The following is an 18,007-nucleotide window of genomic DNA, read 5'->3' as shown; positions in this document are numbered from 1 at the left end:
GTCTCTATAAGACTTACCGCGTCATTCAGAATAGTGATTAACAGGAAATATACATTGGTTTATTCTATTAGAGAAGTACATGTGAGAAAACAGTTGGCAGCTGAAAAAAACTAGATATTTAAAAATGGGAGAGATTGCATATGAAAATGCTGCAAGTAAATCAAAGGCATAAGCTTTGATGTACGGAAGTAGTCCGGTATGTCGGGCTTAAGACATAACTGAACGTGTGATAAAGCGTCGGCAAGATATATGCTTGTCTACGCTGCGATCGTCTGATTGATAAAAGCTCCTGGCTCCTGATATCATCAGAAATTATTAAATTACTTATATTGTACAAAGCTGTAATCCTTGAATGAAAGGGCATGCGGCGGAGAGCGATTGTTAAGGTGTGCCTGGGTACCCGGCCAGTTTAGCGTGAATTTACAACGTCCGAAAAAGCAGCTTGATAATCAGTAACCGTCAGCAGGCAACACCAAGTCAACAGCAAACCGGTGCTCGTTGAGGAAGTTGATGATTTCTTGCTGTTTAATAAATAGGTTCCAACGCAAGAACTTCATGAACGCCAGTTCCATTCGAGCGGTTTCCTTGAGTGTCCAAACGTCACCAGATGCATGCACGATCTGACCAATAGTGATGGGATCGTCATCTATATATTTGCTTGCAACCAAGATGCTTGAAATAAAAATTCGGTGTGCCGTATTGGGTTCGGTTTTGTAGCCTACACATCATTTAGGAATGAGCATTCGTCACGATATACACTGCATTGCATGAAAACAATAAAAAAAAAAACCACATACTTGTTGGAAGTGTAGCTCGAAAACGCTTGACGTAGATGAGAGCAATGACAATAACCAGAGGTGTGATACTGCACTTCTCAGTGATGAGACGAACGAAAGGCAGTAAATGTGGTAAATGTTCTGTTCTCAGTTTGCCTGTACCCTGTGGTTGTGGTCCTGGAGGAGGATCTACAATTTGGGTTGGGTGGAGTATGGCATCAAATGAAGAGGTTGTGAAATCTAATATTATTCAAAGTAGGGTTGTCAGACAGTGAGTTCTTCTAAAATTTTCATCCAGGTACAATCACTTACCTATGAAATCGGGTGTTATAATATGCTTTTGAACAATTGGAGCGGCTATCATTTAGAAAATGGCTTTTAGAGCAGAGCGATACGAGTGAAATGGATCGCAGGCAACCAAGCGGCCTCGTAGGCACAGACTTGAGCGCAACGGGGTTGGAAAGGGGTGGAAAAGGAAAAAGAAAAAAAAAAAAAGCCTGCTTGGCTCAGTTTCGTCAGTTATATAGCGAACGTCTTTAAATTCCGCTTTCTATCAAAAAAAAAAAAAATGGCTGATCGGTAAACAGCTTTACTGAAACATCCCAAATTGTTTCATACTAATCCGTGCTGGAAAAATTCTTTTTGGGTTCTCTATCAGAGCTTGCTAAATCTCAAATTGCAATGAGCTATGACAACATTGTCCAGAACTCAGGTAGCACTATTCCAATGTTACGATTTGCACTGCGTTGCGTTGTATTGCGCCTCTCGTCATCTGGATCCCATGATACCGGTGTTGAGCTCATCGCATCGCAGCATGCTTCATGCCATACAAGGGAATTAACGTGTCAGCAGGAAATGCTAAACCCTGATCATTTTTGCCATTTTCCTCTATCTTGTTTGTGGGACCAATCTCGCACCTGGCCACCGGACCACTCCAACTTTCCAAACTGGTCATGAATGAACGAGGTCCTCCCAAGTCAGACACGTGCGGTAGGCAGTGATCGTAACCAACTCGGTATGTCTTTACTTGGAGCACTTTTAGCTGTTCGAGTATAAAAACAAAGGTGCTTCCTGCTAAAGGCATTCCGTTCTCGATGGTCTCTTCCACACAACGTGCAAGTTTAAATCAACGCTGTGCTTCTACTCAGTCACCTGGTGACGTGCATTCTCTCCGCTCATTTGGATGATTCATTTACCCGACGTTTTCACAGTGGGGAAAAAGTGCGAAGGTTCGGTGACAGCTCATTTGAGTTATTGTCAAGGATTTCTACGCAGCATAACTGTTAGCTAAGTCATTTACCTGCGGAAGCAATGTGGTGGATAGCTTTTTTGGGGGGTGGGATTCTACACGCAGAGTAAACGGATTCGCAGCAGAAAAAAAAATGCCTCGTCTCAGGTCCAACATCGCTGCGCACGGGCTTACATTTCAAGCAAACCCGCTCTTCCGTATATTTGTACTTGGTGTACGCACGCTGTAAACATGGCCAGTTCCAGCCAATTCGCCATGCCATCACTGACAACCCCCTACACTAGCAGCTCGGAGCAAGCAGGCGCGAGCACTAGCAGTGATGTGGAGCCTCTGCCATTGATCGATTTGGAAGTACAATATACCCTGGAGCATATCAATGCATTGCGGAATCCTTTCATGAAAATGTCAGCCATGACAGTGGCCACCTTGATCCTTGTTATGCCTAACCTTCGTAACAGAGAGCTATACAAGTGCGCGTTGTTAAATCGAGAAATATCTAGCCTAGCCAACGCCATCCTTTGGAAAAAGCCCGATTTCGATAGCCAATCCCATTCACCTTTGCACTGCTTCAACAAGTTTCTAAATTGCTTGTTAATTTTGCGTCCGTCAATGCCAAAGTATATTCATGAGATTGATCTTGCTCTGATAGAGGAGACTCTCTATGAATACGTTTCAGAAGACTGGTTTGATACAATTGTTCGACACTGCTCGGAGCTTCAAGTGTTGCGAGTTCCAAAGGCTCGCTTCCTTTCAGCAGCAACCATTCGAAAAATCCATCCATATGCGACTTTACCCAAGCTACACACCTTGGATCTCTCGCATTGTGATCATGTCAATGAAAAGGTCTTGAAAAGGCTTGCCGATCTCGCTTTGAACCTTCGGTCATTGAAACTCACTCACATCAGCGGCCTTTCCGATGCTGCGCTCTCGGAACTGGTTTATACCTGCCACAACCTTTCGTCCATGGACATTTCATACGCGAAAAGTCTGACCAATGCATCTTTGTATTCGGTGGCCAAATTTTGTACCATTCGACTACGAGAGCTGGATCTATCCCACAACGAGCGCATATCGGACGACGGATTAAAAATCGTCGCCAAATACAATATTCATTTAACCTACCTTAACTTATGTCATATATCGAAAATCACAGACGTAGGGATCAATATGATAATCAAGAATACGTCAAGAAACCTAAAGCTTTTGCACCTTTATGGTTGCAAAGGCCACAAAGACCCAATGACCACCATGAAGCTGATTGCTTCCGAATGTCAGGCTTTGCAGTCATTGACTATTTCATGGCAAATGGTCAAAGACAATATTGGTGTGTTTAAAGATTTTAAGGCACCTTTAGTACATCTTACCATTAACAAGATACCGGAACATACACCTATGAAAGTACTGGAACAATTGGTGGACCTGTTTCGCGGAACGAGGTTGCGAGTCATTACATTCACGCGAGACTGGTATTCGAGTGATTTCGTATGGGGTACTTACGCAACTGTCAAGTCTTCTGGCTACTCTGAAATTAACTCTGCTAATGTGAATGAATTTAACTTAAACACTGACAGCCATATCATTGCGTTGCTAGTCAATGAACGCGATCAAAGTGTTGGCTATGAAATGCACAATTGGTAACATGTATAATAAAATCACTTAATGTATGTTTGGGCTCTTTTGTTTTTTATTTATTTATTTATTGATTGATTTATTTTAATTGCACTAATACGGAAAAAATGGGTATTACTTTTCCAATGTCTAATGACGCAGGAGATGAGGAGTATAATAGATCAGAAGTGAGGGTAATCAACGTGCGGCTGTTGCATTACCAGCATTATTGACGGCGTTAGCAGCCCAGCTGAGGTCAGTAAAATGTGGTTCACCATTACCGTCAACAACAATTGTAGCAGGCCCTTTAGCCTTGCCATCCACATTCTCCACCGATCTTGGTGATGCAACCATAGGCGATGTAGCTGTGGAAGATGCTGAAGCGGACAACTCGGCAGTATCTTCTTTGCCTGTCTGTACGGAAGTATCGCAAGTCATGGATGCAGCCAAACGTGTCAATGCGCTAAGGCCAATAGGTGCACGCGCTGCCAAAGAAGATTGCATAAAGAGTTGCGGTGGTGGCTCCAGGGACACAGGATGAAGAATGACCAGCGGTAACTCTAAAGATACCTCGCTACTAAAGAAATTGAAGCCGTTCAGATAAAGTTTGATGATCAACGATATTTTCAAAACATCCTTGAAAATATCAAGAGCTTTACTTACGTCAATGAAGTGGATAAGGTTACTTGTAAGACGTGGGATATCTGAACAATAGTACGGTTTCGTAGTGTATGTTCATCGGAAGGAATGGTAATGTCCGTCATGAATTCGCTCTCGGAATCGCGAATGATGCCATTCCACCACGACTCTTTGGACATTGAGGCCTCGGCAATGACTTGTCGAATCAAGGAGACAGGCGATAAGTTATTGACTCCGGATTCATCATTTTTGTAAGAAGACAAGGAAGGACCTTTGTCCAGACAAAAGGTCTTGATGCGGCGAATTAGAGCCAATTTGACATTGCTGACTTTTTTGGAAGTTGCATTTCGAACACGGACGGTCACAGAGATTGGCGTACCTGCCGTCCAAACCGCTTTGGCTATCCGAGCTTCGCATGATAGCAAGCCATTACCTCCCATGAAAACCTTTCCTGAAGCACGCTCGACAATAGTAGTCTTTTGCAAAGATTCCAGATCTTCAGGGAGAGGGTTGAGGTTTTGGTGAACCTTCAATTGTTTCTGGATACAGAGTGTTCTGACTCTAGCGTTGGTGATGAATTCAACATTAGCCGCTACGACGTATTTAACGCTTCCTGCCTTGTCTGTAAACGAGGAGCCAACATCTGCCGGAAGAGTAATGCTAAACGGAAGAGCGACGCGGCCTTTCTCCATCAACCAGAATTCATTGTCCGTGTTCGCTCTATTCATCAAGTCGCAAATAGGATATGGATCGCTGGGATCCTGCAGTTTCTGAACTTGATGAAGAAATTCATGGTTGTAGGTTGCTTCCTCTGTGTTGACCTTTGCGCGATCGTTGACTTCTACTCGGGAATAAAAGGTAAAATGGTCAAACCATCATTATCAGCAAATTTTATCTCAATATCATCTGGCAGGTAACTTGCTTCGCTTACCTTCATACCCAACAAGCTCTACACAGATTCGACCGATTCTGACCTGTCCATCGACCATGCATTTCAGGTCAATAAATCCATCGACGGTTGCACCGGCTACAGTGTAAGGGCTGCGAAAGTAAACTTGGGCATCCAGCTTGTTGTGCTTACTGACTGTGGTTGAACCAGCGGCGTCATCGCTTTCGGCAATGCTACCAGTGTAAGCAATGCTACTATCGTCGTCTTTAGAAATAACCGAGGTGTAGTCTTTTGGTTCTTGTCGGAACAAAGACGCAGAAAAGAAGTGACTTTGGCTTCGTCTCTGGGAGTTTTGTGAGATGCATGATCTGCGAAGATAATTGCGATCATGTCTTAAGCCAAGGATAATGGGACTGGCTGGGCCATCGATATGGCTGGCCTTCATGGGTGTATCGATCCTGGTCATTGGGCTGACTTTCATTTCTAATAAGCTGCAAGTTGGTTCTCAAAGTGTAAAAGAGAACAGACTACGCTATGTCTTTGTCTGAATTTTACTGGTAATGACAAACTTTTAACGATTGTATGAATTTTCTCCGATGGCTTTTTTTAAGTGGGTTGGTTGACTTTGTCACTGCCATCCCTTGTGGTGGCCACTTCCTAATTTTAGGGACACATTTTAAAATGGCTATTGCAAAAAGTCCCGCATTGCTGAATAAAGAGCAGGAAATGGTAGCATTGATTTTCTTGGTGGATAAAAAGAATGCTGGACATGGAATGCTCCTATGGATGGGTGGCATTTTGTACCACTTCCCAAAACCGAAAGTTTTCATTGGTTGGGTTCATTTCTTTTCTTTTCATATCAAGGTTATGGAGAGTGGATTGCATTTTGAAAAGTACATTAGCAGTATGAATACACGGCTAAACCATTACGCTATTTTGATAGTTGTCAAAAGCTTGCAGAGAAAAATCAAGCGTGTTTCCCTGAAGCATTCTGTTAGGCCCTGAAATCCCTGTCAGCTCATTTTTTTGCTTGCTGGCACGTGTATAGCGTCAAAAGTGATCGTATATTATTATGGGTACCAAAGTCTTTTTATTTCACAGATAATGGAGGCAGAGATTGTACAAGCGTGGTCTTGAAGACTTGGAACAAGGATTCTCATATGTAGCAAGCCAACCAAGTGGCAAACAGAGCATTTGTTGACAATGAAAATATGTTCACAGTTTTCAAAGTGCCTTATGCACTTGTAAGTAGACATTTTGTTACTTTCGATAAGCGAGGCTATATAAATCGAAACCAGGGATGACGACAGCCCTGTACTTGTATGTATAAATATAACTCATCCTATGGACATGTATGGGTTATTTTGTTAAGGGACCCCCGCATCATTGTGAGGTTTGTGTGGCTTACGATATCGCCGCCATTAAAATTATGTGAGGGGTAATTCTTTGAGATTAACATGGGTTCTTTCTCAGAAACTAGTCAGCAATTGCACAAGATGACTGAACAAACCGGCTCTCTACGTGAAGCAACCCAGCGTGTGGAAGGAGGGGAAACGCCTGCTCAAAATGCTTCTGACAAAAATGAGCAAGGTGAAGCTCAGACCAGTACTAATGCACAAGGAGCCCGTAATTCCAAGCGTCGAGTTACAAAGGTGGGACACGAGCCAGTGCACTCCAACGTCGAACTGGAGACGCTTCGAGATTTGTATCTGCCTAAAGATCCATCAGACCGCATCGTTCATAGTGATGGAACTGTCTCTTACCTTCATGCAAAAAGCTTTCTACCCGTGCGTATGCTCCGTCAGTCAGAACGGCTTAGGATTCTAGTCACAGGTGGAGCTGGATTTGTTGGTTCACATCTTGTGGACAGACTTATGTTGATGGGACATGAAGTTATTGTCATGGACAACTTTTTCACAGGCACGAAAACAAATGTACAACACTGGATAGGTCATCCACACTTTGACCTCGTTCGTCATGATGTCGTCGACCCCTTCATGATAGAGGTCAACCAAATATACCACTTAGCGTGTCCCGCTTCACCACCGCACTATCAGTATAACCCTACCAAGACGGTCAAGACAAGTGTAATGGGTACAATCAACATGCTGGGTCTCGCAAAGCGAACAAAGGCTCGGTTTTTATTAACCTCTACATCAGGTAAAAAAAAAAAAAAAAAATTCATTCTCAATTCAGCAGCCGTGCACCGTACATCGTATTCACGTGAAAGCATGTTCTTAGAGGTTTATGGCGATCCAGAAGAACACCCTCAAAAAGAAACTTACTGGGGCCATGTAAATCCCATTGGACCACGTGCCTGCTACGACGAAGGCAAACGTATTGCTGAAACGCTTACCTATTCTTATATGCGACAAAACGACGTTGATGTACGAGTGGCGCGTATTTTCAAGTGAGTGTGGGACTTTGAGCCTTGATAACGAAGTAATTACTGATTGCTAATGATTATGTACATCGCTCGCTCGCCCATTTACAATTACGGATATGATTGTACTACATTATTACTTGTCTATGATTAGCACCTTTGGTATGTAAAAAAATTCGCAGCACGGATACCGTAGATCTCCATTTTCCACGCGCAAATTTTTTCTTCCAGCCAGCCACGTTATTAACGGGAAATATTTTATTTTCACAGGTCCCAGAATGTCACCCGCCGATGGAAGAGTTGTCAGCAACTTCATCATACAAGCTTTGAAAGGCGAACAACTGACAATTTACGGTGATGGAACTCAAACTCGATCGTTCCAATATATCCACGACTTGATTGATGGGCTTATCTTGTTGATGAACAAAAACTTTACAGAGCCAGTCAATTTGGGAAATCCAGAAGAGTACTCAATACAGGAGTTTGCAGAGATGATACGGGATCGTGTCAGTCCCGATACGCCTATCAAGCACTTACCAGCAACCATGGACGATCCAAAGAAACGCAAGCCGGATGTTACCCGCGCTACAACCTACCTTGGATGGCAGCCTGCATTCTCTGTTCAGCAGGGATTAGAGGAAACAATAGAATGGTTTAAAGAGCAAGGTCTGGAGGCCTTGATATGATATTATCTGACAAAATTTGCCAATTGTAATAAAACTGTCAGCGCTTTTTCACATGTCATTCTGCCCGCCACTCAGCTCTAAATATAATTTGACTTTCTAGCTGTCTTTTACGTTTTTACCCGCTTGTCCCGGTTTTCAATTCAATTCATGAGTTATCAAGCTATGGATCCCATGAGTCTCCTACTACAACATAATGGATTCTACGATGACCCTATCGAGGTGGATCAAGAGCAGGATTATACTATGCGCAAGAAGCCTGGCAGAAAACCCATGCCTACCTCAGCGGCTGCTCGCAAGGCACAAAACCGAGAGGCTCAAAGAGCTTTTCGTGAACGCAAGGAAAGGCATCTTAAAGAATTAGAAGAGATGGTGAAAAAGCTGAAAGTCGACCGCCGAGCAACTCTTCGTCAACGGGATACATACAAATCGAAAGCTGAGCAGCTTCGAATTCAAAACTGGTACCTGAAAGGTTTGATCTTGACCTTACAGCTGGTTTGCATGCAGAACAAAGTCGTCATTCCGCCTCACAGCCCTTTTCTAAACGAAGAGTCTCTCTGTGAGATCGCCAAAGTATTGCCTCCTGAAGTTATTGAATCGTATGTAAAAGCTGCCTCACCTTCTGGTATCACCAAAGGGGAAAATGAACCGATAAAGCCAGAACCTCCCATGAAAGACGATCTCTACATTGACGAAGAACAATCCAGCCCTTCTATGTCTCCATTTTCGCATAGCACCAAGTCTCCTACATGGCCAACCAACGACGTCCCTTCCGTCAAACAAGAAGACCAGCCAAGCACTTTGAACACATATAACTCCGCTCCCGATTCCACCACACCTCCGCGTCAAGCCAATTTGGCAGCCATCCAGCATATTAAAATGAAACTTGCCATGGAAGAACTATTTACGACTACTCAAACATCTACCACCGGAATGCAACCGACTATTCTCCAGGTAAGTAGCGGGAAAGGAAGGGAACTTTTAATTTTTGGACGGGAAAAGAAGGAGCTCCATCGGTAAAAGAAGTTGTCAGCAGTGGACTTGCTATTTGGTCTGACTCAGCCCTTTCTTTGTAGCTCGCCGTCACACATGATCCCCGCATAGACCTCGTCCCTACAGCTTATATGAGAGATCGCATGATTTTGTTTCAAGATCTATACGACATAGACCAACTCGTGGAAACGCTGGTGCAAGGTGCGGCCTTCATGGGTGGCGATCCAACCGATAAAATGTGTTGGCTGGTCCCTCGTGAGCTGGTCACCACCTATTGGTATTTGGCAAGTAGCAGTCATGACATGAACGTTATCGGTTCACCAAAAGCACAGAGTCGCCTAGCTGCAATGGGAAGCCATACCGGACATATCGCCGTACCGGTTTCGCCCACCATGGACGTTGAGAGCCGACATGGCATGCCCACCTCCTACTACCGGAACAACAACCCAATGACACCACCACAACAACCGTATTACAATCAACATCACGGGTATGCTCCTCGCTAGATAAAGATGTCTGATCACCACTCACATCATTCACCACTCTTACTTTTCTTTCATCATCATGTCATATTGCAAAACTGTTGTTAAAATCACAATTGAACTTAAATGCGTGTCTGTCTGCCTGCCTGAGACTGCTAATATTAATTTTATTGGGATGATCGCCTAATGGAATTGGGCATATTTATCGGCCTATGCGCATAGATAGAATACAGTTAGTACTGATACCACTAATATAAACCACAAAGCATGAACTTACCCATCCAGCCTCCATCAACAACAAGGATTTCTCCGTTCACGTAATTGCTTGCGTTACTGGCAAGGTATACCACAGCACCCTTGAAGTCTTCCGGGGTTCCAAATCGGCCTTGGGGAATACGTTCTAGAAGTTGTCGGTAGCGGGTCTGGTCTTGCATCAGAGCACTGTTCATATCCGTATCAATGTATCCTGGAGCGATACCGTTCACGTTGACACCCTGAGACGCCCACTCATTTGACAGAGCCTTGATAACGGTGGCAACAGCACCTTTTGCGGCTGCATAAGCAGGTACGTTGATACCGCCTTGGAAGCTAAGTAGAGAAGCGGTATTGATGATCTTTCCCGATCGCTTCTGGACCATATGTCTACCGGCAGCTTGGCTGAGAGTCCACACTGACTTGAGATTGCATTGCAAGACGGTGTTAAAGTCCTCATCAGGGAAATCGACAGATCTAGACGATAGGGATATGCGTCAGATAATCTTAACCCTACTTTTGTTTCCCATGGATGTTGTTATGAAATGTACTTACTTGTGTCTCTTTTGAATACCAGCGTTATTGATCAAGATGTCAATATCTCCCATCGTTTCCAAAACAGCAGGGATGGCCTTAGTGCACGACTCATGGTCTGCGATATCAAGATGCAAGACCTCACACTTTCTTCCCAGAGCCCGGATTTCATCCCTGACTTCAGTATTGGCCACATCACGCTGTAAGAGAGCAATGTCTTGAATGACATAAATGCATTAACGCTCCGCCCGCTAAGGAATACATTCAAATAGCGTGATGAGCTCCTTACCTGCACCGGCTTCAGCAAGAGCGATGGCCATGGCTTTTCCAATACCTCGGGTTCCTCCGCTAACTGCGGCAATTTTACCGTGCAGGCTAAAAAGAGCGAGATGAGATGAAGACATGAAAGAAAGAGTAAAAGTGATGGATTTGGAAAAAGTACCATTTTCTACCTAAACTTTATACGCGGGGATTGATTGAACTCAAAAAAGGAAAACAGCAGTCAAAGTCCAAGACGATTTCTTTATCCCGATGGCTTTTAAGTTCTTCAGATTTCCCGTTGCCACCTTCGTTCACCTTTAACCACTTAATAAACCACCCCATCCAACACAACAATGGCTCAAGGTAATCTATCAGCTTTCATATATGGACCCAAGGATCTGCGCTTGGTAAGTGGTTATGGGACGTTCATGCTGGGTGGTCCGTGAGAGCTTTCCCTTAATATGAACCTAACATTTGTCTTTGTCAACAGGAAAACAGAGAGATTGAAGAACCTAAGAAAGGAGGTAAGAGATCCTATGGCATGATCGAATGAACCGTGTAACCTATATGCTAATGCATACTACTTCATCATAGAGGTCCAAGTCAATATTAGAGCAACAGGCATCTGTGGGTCAGATATTCATTATTACCATGCTGGTCGGATTGGACCAAGAGTTTTAGATCCCAAGAACCCTATGGTCCTTGGTCATGAATCTTCTGGTATTGTCACAGCCGTCGGTGAAGGCGTCACGAAGATCAAAGTTGGAGACAAAGTTGCTCTCGAACCTGGTAGATTCTGTAACAAGTGCGAGCGCTGTAAGGAGGGTCGTTACAATTTGTGTTACGACATGCATTTCTCTGGATCACTGATCCTCGGACCAAACCATGGCTCACTTTGCCGTTATGCTTGTTACCCAGAACACCTCTGTCATCCGTAAGTTGAGATGTTTTTTGTCAAATATTTGAAAAAAGCGAGGTGGTGCTAATGTGACCCTTTGGGGCCCATTTTTAGTATGTCAGAAACTATGACTTATCAAGATGGAGCGCTGATAGAGCCTCTTGCAGTTGCGGTTCATTCAGTGGGCCGAACTCCTGTAACCCAGGGATCAAACGCTCTGGTATTTGGAGCTGGACCAATCGGATTGCTGGTAGCCGCTACCGTTTATGCCAAGGGTGCAAGCCAAGTAACGATATTTGATATCAATGAACATCGCCTAGCTTTTGCCAAGCAGTATTTACCACAAATACAAACCGTACAACTCCCTCTACCTCCAAAGGATACCCCGGATTTACTCGCTTGGTCTCAAGAGCTGATAGAGAAAATGGTACAGAACAACACATTTGATAGAGAACTCATTGACGTCTGCTACGAATGTACCGGAGTGGATACTTGTATCCAAATGGCTATGTTCTCAGCCCGTCGTGGCGGTGTGGTTATGCTCATTGGCTTAGGAAAGGGCAGTGCTATGCTTCCAACTGAAGTCATGAGTGTTCGAGAAGTCGACGTTCGTGGCAACTTCCGATACTGCCATGCTTATCCAGAAGCTATTCAGCTGGTTAGCCAAGGAAAAGTTCCACTGAATGGCTTAGTCACGCACCAGTTCAGGCTGGAGGATACGCTCGAGGCTTTCGACAAGGTAGTGAAAGGTGGCGCTGGAGTGGTCAAGGTACAAATTGGAGATTTCTAAATCCGGAAGCCATGACCATCAAAAAAATAAAAATAAACCTATTCCAAATCCAATAAGTTTGTACATCACCCACCCTTTTCTTGCTTTTCTTCGTAATCTCTCCTTTCAAAATCATGAACCGTATAAAACAAGCATTGCATTCAAAGCAAGAAGCAAATGGCTCGAGGAAGCGCTTTTCGTTGTTTGGAAAGGACACTAGCGAAAATCGTCCTTCTTTCTCAGAGAAGACCCACCATAAAGCCAAAAGCCCTGCTCTCGCCATTAACACAGCGGATGTAAAATCCACTGACCAACCTCGATCTGCAAACATTCCTCGGTCGAGATTCGTAGAATCTGATTTTGCATCCCCCAAAACTCAGAAAAGGTACTCCATGTTTCAGTCCGCCAAGGATATTTCCCCCATACAGCAACATGCAGCTTCTACGCTGATAACAGAAGCAAATAATACGCTTACCACACCGGCCATTGCATCTAACCCCTCAGTAGAACGAAGGTCAAGTTTGCGACGGGGTCGCTCGCTAGTTTTGCCACCACGCCGTAAGAGCACCCGAGTTGCCATGGCAATATCATCGGCAAATGAAAAACATTACTCGTTGCCTGAGGAACCTGAATCATCTGAGCCTCGAGATGCACCTCCGCCGCAACCAGATGATGGGTCTACAACACCTCAGGCTGACGAATTTTTACAGCTTGGATTAGCATGTCATGAGAACGGAAAGTTGGAAAAAGCAACGCATTACTGGCGAATGGCTGCAGAACGAGACCATCCGCTGGGTCTGTTTTTCTATGGTATTGCTTTGAGACATGGCTGGGTAAGTATTCAGTCAACCCATAAATTTTTATTTGGAGAATTAATTTAATAACTTTTTTATTGCATATATAAGGGATGTAAACCAAATCCGACTATGGCTGTCCGTTACCTTCAGCGAGCTGCAGAGTGTGCGGTATACGACCTTCAAACTGGTATTGCACAGTCTACGTTAGTAGCCAAGCAGGAGTTGGTATTGGCGATATACGAACTGGGCGTTTGCTTTCAACACGGCTGGGGGGTAAGTAGGCTGGCTTTCTAGCCTCATGTTGGAAGAGTCATTTGATTAACGAGGCTCGTTACTTCATTAGGTGCCAAAAAATATTGCAACTGCAGCCTACTATTTCGAAATAGCAAGCAATCTTGGTGACCCCGATGCACAAAACGACCTTGGTTTTTGTTATTCTCACGGACAAGGGGTAAAAAAGGATAATTTCAAAGCCGCAAAGTACTACAGGATGGCAGATCGACAAGGTAACGGTATTGTGGGCAACTCGTGGATATGGAAGTCCAAATACGATATCGTAGATCAACCTAACTGGGACAAGAATGGTTCCTCTGAGAAAGCAAATACCATGGCAGCCGTCAAGTCAATAACGTCTGCCAAGCACGAATCTTATGAAGAAAAGAAACGCCGTTAAGCAAATACCCTCTCCTCGGCCTATTTGGCTGTCTCTCCTCCCTACTTGTAACAACATCTGCATCTACTTATATTATACCGCTTCAACTACTCCCATCATTGTACATGTTTTTTTATCTCATGTTGTATGTATTTTTTTTTTCGCAAGTCACCACATCATATATAAAATTTGAACCGATTTTTATTTTATACCCGTTTGTTGAGAATCTTGTTCAACTTACTGCCGACATGCTTTCCACAGCCGCCACAACAATGCGGATCGTTCGGACAGTCCCCCGATTAAGCCAAGCTTGTTTGCCAGCGACTAGAGTCTTGCGGCCCGCTGTGGTCATTCCTTCGTTTGTTGTACCCGCCGCTCAGCACCTTCCCGCCGTCCACCACCAATCAGTTCGATGGTATGCCTCTAAGAAGGCCAAGGGTGGCAAGGGAGCTCAAAAGAAAGCAGCAAAGGAGGAAGCCGAACCCGAGAGCAGTCCCAAGGCTGAGGACATTGAGCTCAAGTTCGATGAACAACAAATTGTAAAGAAAATGAATCAAGTGTCAGATTGGCTCAAGAAGGATCTGGCCGGCATTAGAATCGGGCGAGCTAATCCAGGTAAGAAAACAGGCCAACCTCCGTTAAAAAATTATGTGTAAAACTCATCAATTCGTTTGGGAACAGCTCTTTTGGAAGGTGTATCAGTGAGCATCGAGCAATCACACGTACCTTTGCACCATATAACCCAAATCACCGTCAAAGACCCGCAAACTTTACTTGTTATACTTCACGAACCAGATGTAAGCATACTTGCGAGTACCAAGTAGACAAAGGACGGGCTGATTGACATTACCTTGCTTGATTCCAGTATTTATCGCCAGTGGAAAAGGCCATTCGGGAAGCTGGCTTGAATCTTAATCCTATTTCTGATGGAAAGAACCTCAAAGTGCCTATTCCAAAACCAACGAAGGAGCATCGCGACAATATGGTCAAAATCGCTAATAAGGCTGCAGAGCAAGCTAGAACCCGCATTCGATCAGTTAGACAAGATGGTATGAAGGATTTGAAGAAGGATCAGAAGGCTGGTTTATCTGAAGATGAAGTGAAGAAGATGGAGAAGCAGGTAGAGTAGAAACGGAATGGTTGTTTTGAAATTTTCCTGATTTGCATATACTGACGCGCAGCCATGGCCTAGGTTCAAAAATACACTGACAGCCATGTCAAGGAGATCGATGATATCCTCAAGAGCAAGACAAAGGAAATCACTTCAGCATAGACATGGGGTCATCGCTGAAGAGCAGAACCAAAAATTAATAATATAGTGTTCCATAAACCCCAATAGACAACCATTCTTTAAACATCTTTCTTTATTTTTGACGTTGTAAGAGCGCATTATGTGCGAATGTGTATAGGACGAGTTGTATGTCTTGAGCGATAGCTGATCGCGACACGACAAAAGAAGAAAATAAAAAAAATGATAAACAAGTGAAAAAACATGTTGGTATGGACAACTGAACCAAATTTGCTCTAGTAAACTGTTAAAGGGACGTTTTCATTGGAAGTCTAGTGCTTTGCCAGTCTGAAAACACAAGAGGTTCATTTTGTCAGTTGCAAACCTCACAGACGCGAATGATGGGAGTCCAAAAACTTACCGCGAGAAGACCAACGATGAGACCGAAGAGACCCAAAACTGAGCCAAAAATCTCAACAACAAGGACCTTGACGAAAAGCTGGCTATCTTGTGCATCGGCAAGAGCTGCACTGGATCCAGTAATACCAACACAGACACCACAGAACAAGTTACATAAGCCAACAGTGAGGCCACCGAAAAACAACGCGTGTCCTAACAGGGTTTGAATCATTAGCAGAACGTTTTCATATCGGCACTAACACTACGGAGTAGCTTTGCTCACCGGTAAACATATTAGAGGCGGTGAAGAGCATGTCTGGGCCAACGTCATTGAGTTTAGCCGAGTACACGATGGCCATAATAACACCGTAAATAGCCACGACTTCGCAAAAAATGATAGAAATCAAGTTTCTTGACTGAATTCGCGGCGTCTTGACAGCAGCACCAAGAATAGATGAGCCTGTTATGAAGATTCCCCTACGAAAACAAACGGAGATGCAACGTCAATTAGTATCGACGTGTAAAGCGAAAGTTCCGTGCATGAACGGGTCCAGGCAAGATTACAAGTTGGGTCGCTTCTTGTTCTCTGCATTGATTGGACTACATGCACTCGTAGTATGCTCGATTGATCTTACCAAGCTGCTCCTGTGACGGAGAGGCCAATGCATAGGCCAATGCCAATTAATGCCCATGAGTAAGGTGATACGGTTTCCAGAAGGAGGCCGACATTAAACGCTTCGCCTGATCCAGTTAGCAAAAGGTAGAGACCGACGGCGGTCAAAACACTGGCAGATATTCCAGTCAAGTACGCATAGTAGTAACCCATGTTGTGTTAAATGCCACTTGGAATCCTGTGTGCCGTTTGGAGAAGGAAAAAAGTACAGCAGTCTATTGAGCTCAGCCAATCAAATTCAGTTCGCCATTGTTGAAATTCAGCTAAGTCCAAATGTCGTCTGTCACTTTCCTTTCAGTTTTTCCATCCTTTGTAAACTATCTGTCATCATTTAGAACAATCCTTGAATAAATTAGTTTTTTTGTTTTACGTAGAGAGAATTGTTTATATCGTTTGCAGCCTCATTATTGAAGGATTTGGATGAGAAATCGCGCAGCTGCTAATATAAAGCAAGTCTTTTGTACATTGGCGACGTGACTCTCTCGCACCTGAAACATCGTCCAATACTCTCTGCTTCAGTCTTTGTTGATTATAAACAAATTGGCATCAGATCGAAAATACATTCTAGATCCATATTGTGCTGACGCTTACAGGTGATGAGACAGACATTCTATTCCTCAGCGTACAGAACAAGTAGCTCACATAGATCGGTATATAGGCTACATGCTCATCCCAACAGACCATAGACTTAGCGAGAGTAATTAAGGTCATTATTACGCAAATTGACTGGTACGGAGTCATTCTGGTACGGCAGGCAGTGTGTATCACAATGAAGCGTTGCCAATGCCAAGGGCCAAGTTGTCAGCGGCGATTAAAATGTAGCCGAGCTTGTTGGCATAGGCGCTCGTACTACGCACTTGGCGGATGAAGAACACTATATAATGGCTATAGCCATCTACCTTTGAGATAGCATTCCATCCATCGAAGCCAAGTTTTATTCACTTCAAAGCAACATGCCTTTCTTCAAGCACTCTTCAAAATCCTCTGCAAGCTCTACATCGGGTGGTTCTGCCTCTTCCACCAAGACTGCAAGCACAACGCAAGCAAAGAAAACCGCTCCTCATGTCTTGTTTCCCACTTACCCGATGCAACACAGTCCAATCAATCGCATGTAATGCCAATGAAAAATTCCAAAAGCGGTCCTCCTATCAGCCTTTATATATTTTAGAAAGATGTACAAATCCCCAATAAAATAAACAACATATGTATCATATCACACTACAGGTACCAGCGCGTTGCTTGGTGATGCGTTTATACTTTATTCAATAACAAGTTCTCATTTATAATACTCTTTTCTTCTATTGTATATCACATAGCCATAATGAAAAGTAGCTGCACCTATTGGGAAAAAAATGATCTCCAAAGTATGTGGTTTTGTTTTTGCAACCCATGCACAAGAGCATTCAAAGTATTTATCTGAACATGTCACTATTCATGCCAACCCAAATCTAGCGGTCATCGGGCTGCTGAAGCAAATAATTAACTACCTTTCAATTCTCAAAAAACAAGTAGAGACCATCTTTGTAATGGCCACATCACTTTTTCATGTATTTGCATTTGGTGTGGTCAGTGCCAAAGACTACCAAAGCGGTGCAAATTATACGTTCAAAAAAGGGTAAAAGAAATCACAAAAAATTTATTACAACCTGTAATTTTAAATGAAGCTTTGTCTTTTCTTTTGCTTTGTCACAACTTTAAAGGCGGCAGCATCATGAATTTGCCAGTTATCCTCCTATTACCTGGCCCATACAAGGTCGCTCGCCGTGAAGTTTTCATACTCCGCTCCGGGAGCTGACCTACAAAGAGGTTCATGCAAACTATGCACACCTGTTAACCATCATG

General features: G+C 43.7%; 10 protein-coding genes across 10 annotated transcripts; 6 read left to right on the top strand and 4 right to left on the bottom strand.

Annotated features, from left to right (window-relative positions):
• Positions 1-41: 41 nt before the first annotated feature.
• On the bottom strand, positions 42-1,243 carry K450DRAFT_303786 (uncharacterized protein). The gene is made up of 3 exons (XM_051593805.1): positions 1,089-1,243; positions 798-1,016; positions 42-718 (listed from the first exon to the last, which is right to left on the bottom strand). The coding sequence occupies exons 1-3, from the start codon at positions 1,138-1,140 to the stop codon at positions 450-452; spliced, it is 540 nt and encodes a 179-aa protein (XP_051440134.1). The 5' UTR covers positions 1,141-1,243; the 3' UTR covers positions 42-449.
• Positions 1,244-2,069: 826 nt separating this feature from the next.
• Positions 2,070-3,711, top strand: K450DRAFT_263203 (uncharacterized protein). The gene has a single exon (XM_051592609.1). It carries the CDS (start codon positions 2,257-2,259, stop codon positions 3,661-3,663), a length of 1,407 nt encoding a protein of 468 aa, XP_051440133.1. The 5' UTR covers positions 2,070-2,256; the 3' UTR covers positions 3,664-3,711.
• Positions 3,712-3,715: 4 nt separating this feature from the next.
• K450DRAFT_303784 (uncharacterized protein) lies at positions 3,716-5,642 on the bottom strand (the record flags this gene model as incomplete). Its single annotated transcript, XM_051593804.1, has 3 exons — positions 3,716-4,210; positions 4,297-5,113; positions 5,204-5,642. The coding sequence occupies 3 exons, from the start codon at positions 5,640-5,642 to the stop codon at positions 3,832-3,834; spliced, it is 1,635 nt and encodes a 544-aa protein (XP_051440132.1). The 3' UTR covers positions 3,716-3,831.
• Positions 5,643-6,506: 864 nt separating this feature from the next.
• Positions 6,507-8,295, top strand: K450DRAFT_263198 (uncharacterized protein). The gene is made up of 5 exons (XM_051592608.1): positions 6,507-6,554; positions 6,635-7,321; positions 7,403-7,571; positions 7,699-7,706; positions 7,815-8,295. Exons 2-5 carry the CDS (start codon positions 6,658-6,660, stop codon positions 8,228-8,230), a joined length of 1,257 nt encoding a protein of 418 aa, XP_051440131.1. The 5' UTR covers positions 6,507-6,554; positions 6,635-6,657; the 3' UTR covers positions 8,231-8,295.
• Positions 8,296-8,358: 63 nt separating this feature from the next.
• Positions 8,359-9,838, top strand: K450DRAFT_263195 (uncharacterized protein). Its single transcript, XM_051592607.1, has 2 exons — positions 8,359-9,181; positions 9,304-9,838. Exons 1-2 carry the CDS (start codon positions 8,378-8,380, stop codon positions 9,724-9,726), a joined length of 1,227 nt encoding a protein of 408 aa, XP_051440130.1. The 5' UTR covers positions 8,359-8,377; the 3' UTR covers positions 9,727-9,838.
• K450DRAFT_263192 (uncharacterized protein) lies at positions 9,825-11,156 on the bottom strand. The gene is made up of 4 exons (XM_051592606.1): positions 10,778-11,156; positions 10,510-10,705; positions 9,980-10,431; positions 9,825-9,912 (listed from the first exon to the last, which is right to left on the bottom strand). The coding sequence occupies exons 1-4, from the start codon at positions 10,890-10,892 to the stop codon at positions 9,905-9,907; spliced, it is 771 nt and encodes a 256-aa protein (XP_051440129.1). The 5' UTR covers positions 10,893-11,156; the 3' UTR covers positions 9,825-9,904.
• Positions 11,157-12,500: 1,344 nt separating this feature from the next.
• On the top strand, positions 12,501-14,083 carry K450DRAFT_263188 (uncharacterized protein). Its single transcript, XM_051592605.1, has 3 exons — positions 12,501-13,249; positions 13,322-13,486; positions 13,557-14,083. Exons 1-3 carry the CDS (start codon positions 12,551-12,553, stop codon positions 13,884-13,886), a joined length of 1,194 nt encoding a protein of 397 aa, XP_051440128.1. The 5' UTR covers positions 12,501-12,550; the 3' UTR covers positions 13,887-14,083.
• Positions 14,084-14,137: 54 nt separating this feature from the next.
• Positions 14,138-15,138, top strand: K450DRAFT_181276 (uncharacterized protein; the record flags this gene model as incomplete). The annotated part of the gene is made up of 4 exons (XM_051584362.1): positions 14,138-14,480; positions 14,547-14,662; positions 14,731-14,985; positions 15,058-15,138. The coding sequence occupies 4 exons, from the start codon at positions 14,138-14,140 to the stop codon at positions 15,136-15,138; spliced, it is 795 nt and encodes a 264-aa protein (XP_051440127.1).
• K450DRAFT_263182 (uncharacterized protein) lies at positions 14,995-16,380 on the bottom strand. Its single transcript, XM_051592604.1, has 4 exons — positions 16,128-16,380; positions 15,776-15,969; positions 15,515-15,705; positions 14,995-15,441 (listed from the first exon to the last, which is right to left on the bottom strand). Exons 1-4 carry the CDS (start codon positions 16,316-16,318, stop codon positions 15,415-15,417), a joined length of 603 nt encoding a protein of 200 aa, XP_051440126.1. The 5' UTR covers positions 16,319-16,380; the 3' UTR covers positions 14,995-15,414.
• A 564-nt stretch (positions 16,381-16,944) lies between these two features.
• K450DRAFT_263181 (uncharacterized protein) lies at positions 16,945-17,291 on the top strand. Its single transcript, XM_051592603.1, has one exon. It carries the CDS (start codon positions 17,119-17,121, stop codon positions 17,278-17,280), a length of 162 nt encoding a protein of 53 aa, XP_051440125.1. The 5' UTR covers positions 16,945-17,118; the 3' UTR covers positions 17,281-17,291.
• Positions 17,292-18,007: the final 716 nt, after the last annotated feature.

Source organism: Umbelopsis ramanniana (assembly GCF_025399195.1).
Source record: "Umbelopsis ramanniana AG unplaced genomic scaffold K450scaffold_107, whole genome shotgun sequence".
Classification (NCBI taxonomy): Eukaryota; Fungi; Mucoromycota; class Umbelopsidomycetes; order Umbelopsidales; family Umbelopsidaceae; genus Umbelopsis; species Umbelopsis ramanniana.
This window is presented reverse-complemented; position numbering and strand designations above follow the sequence as displayed.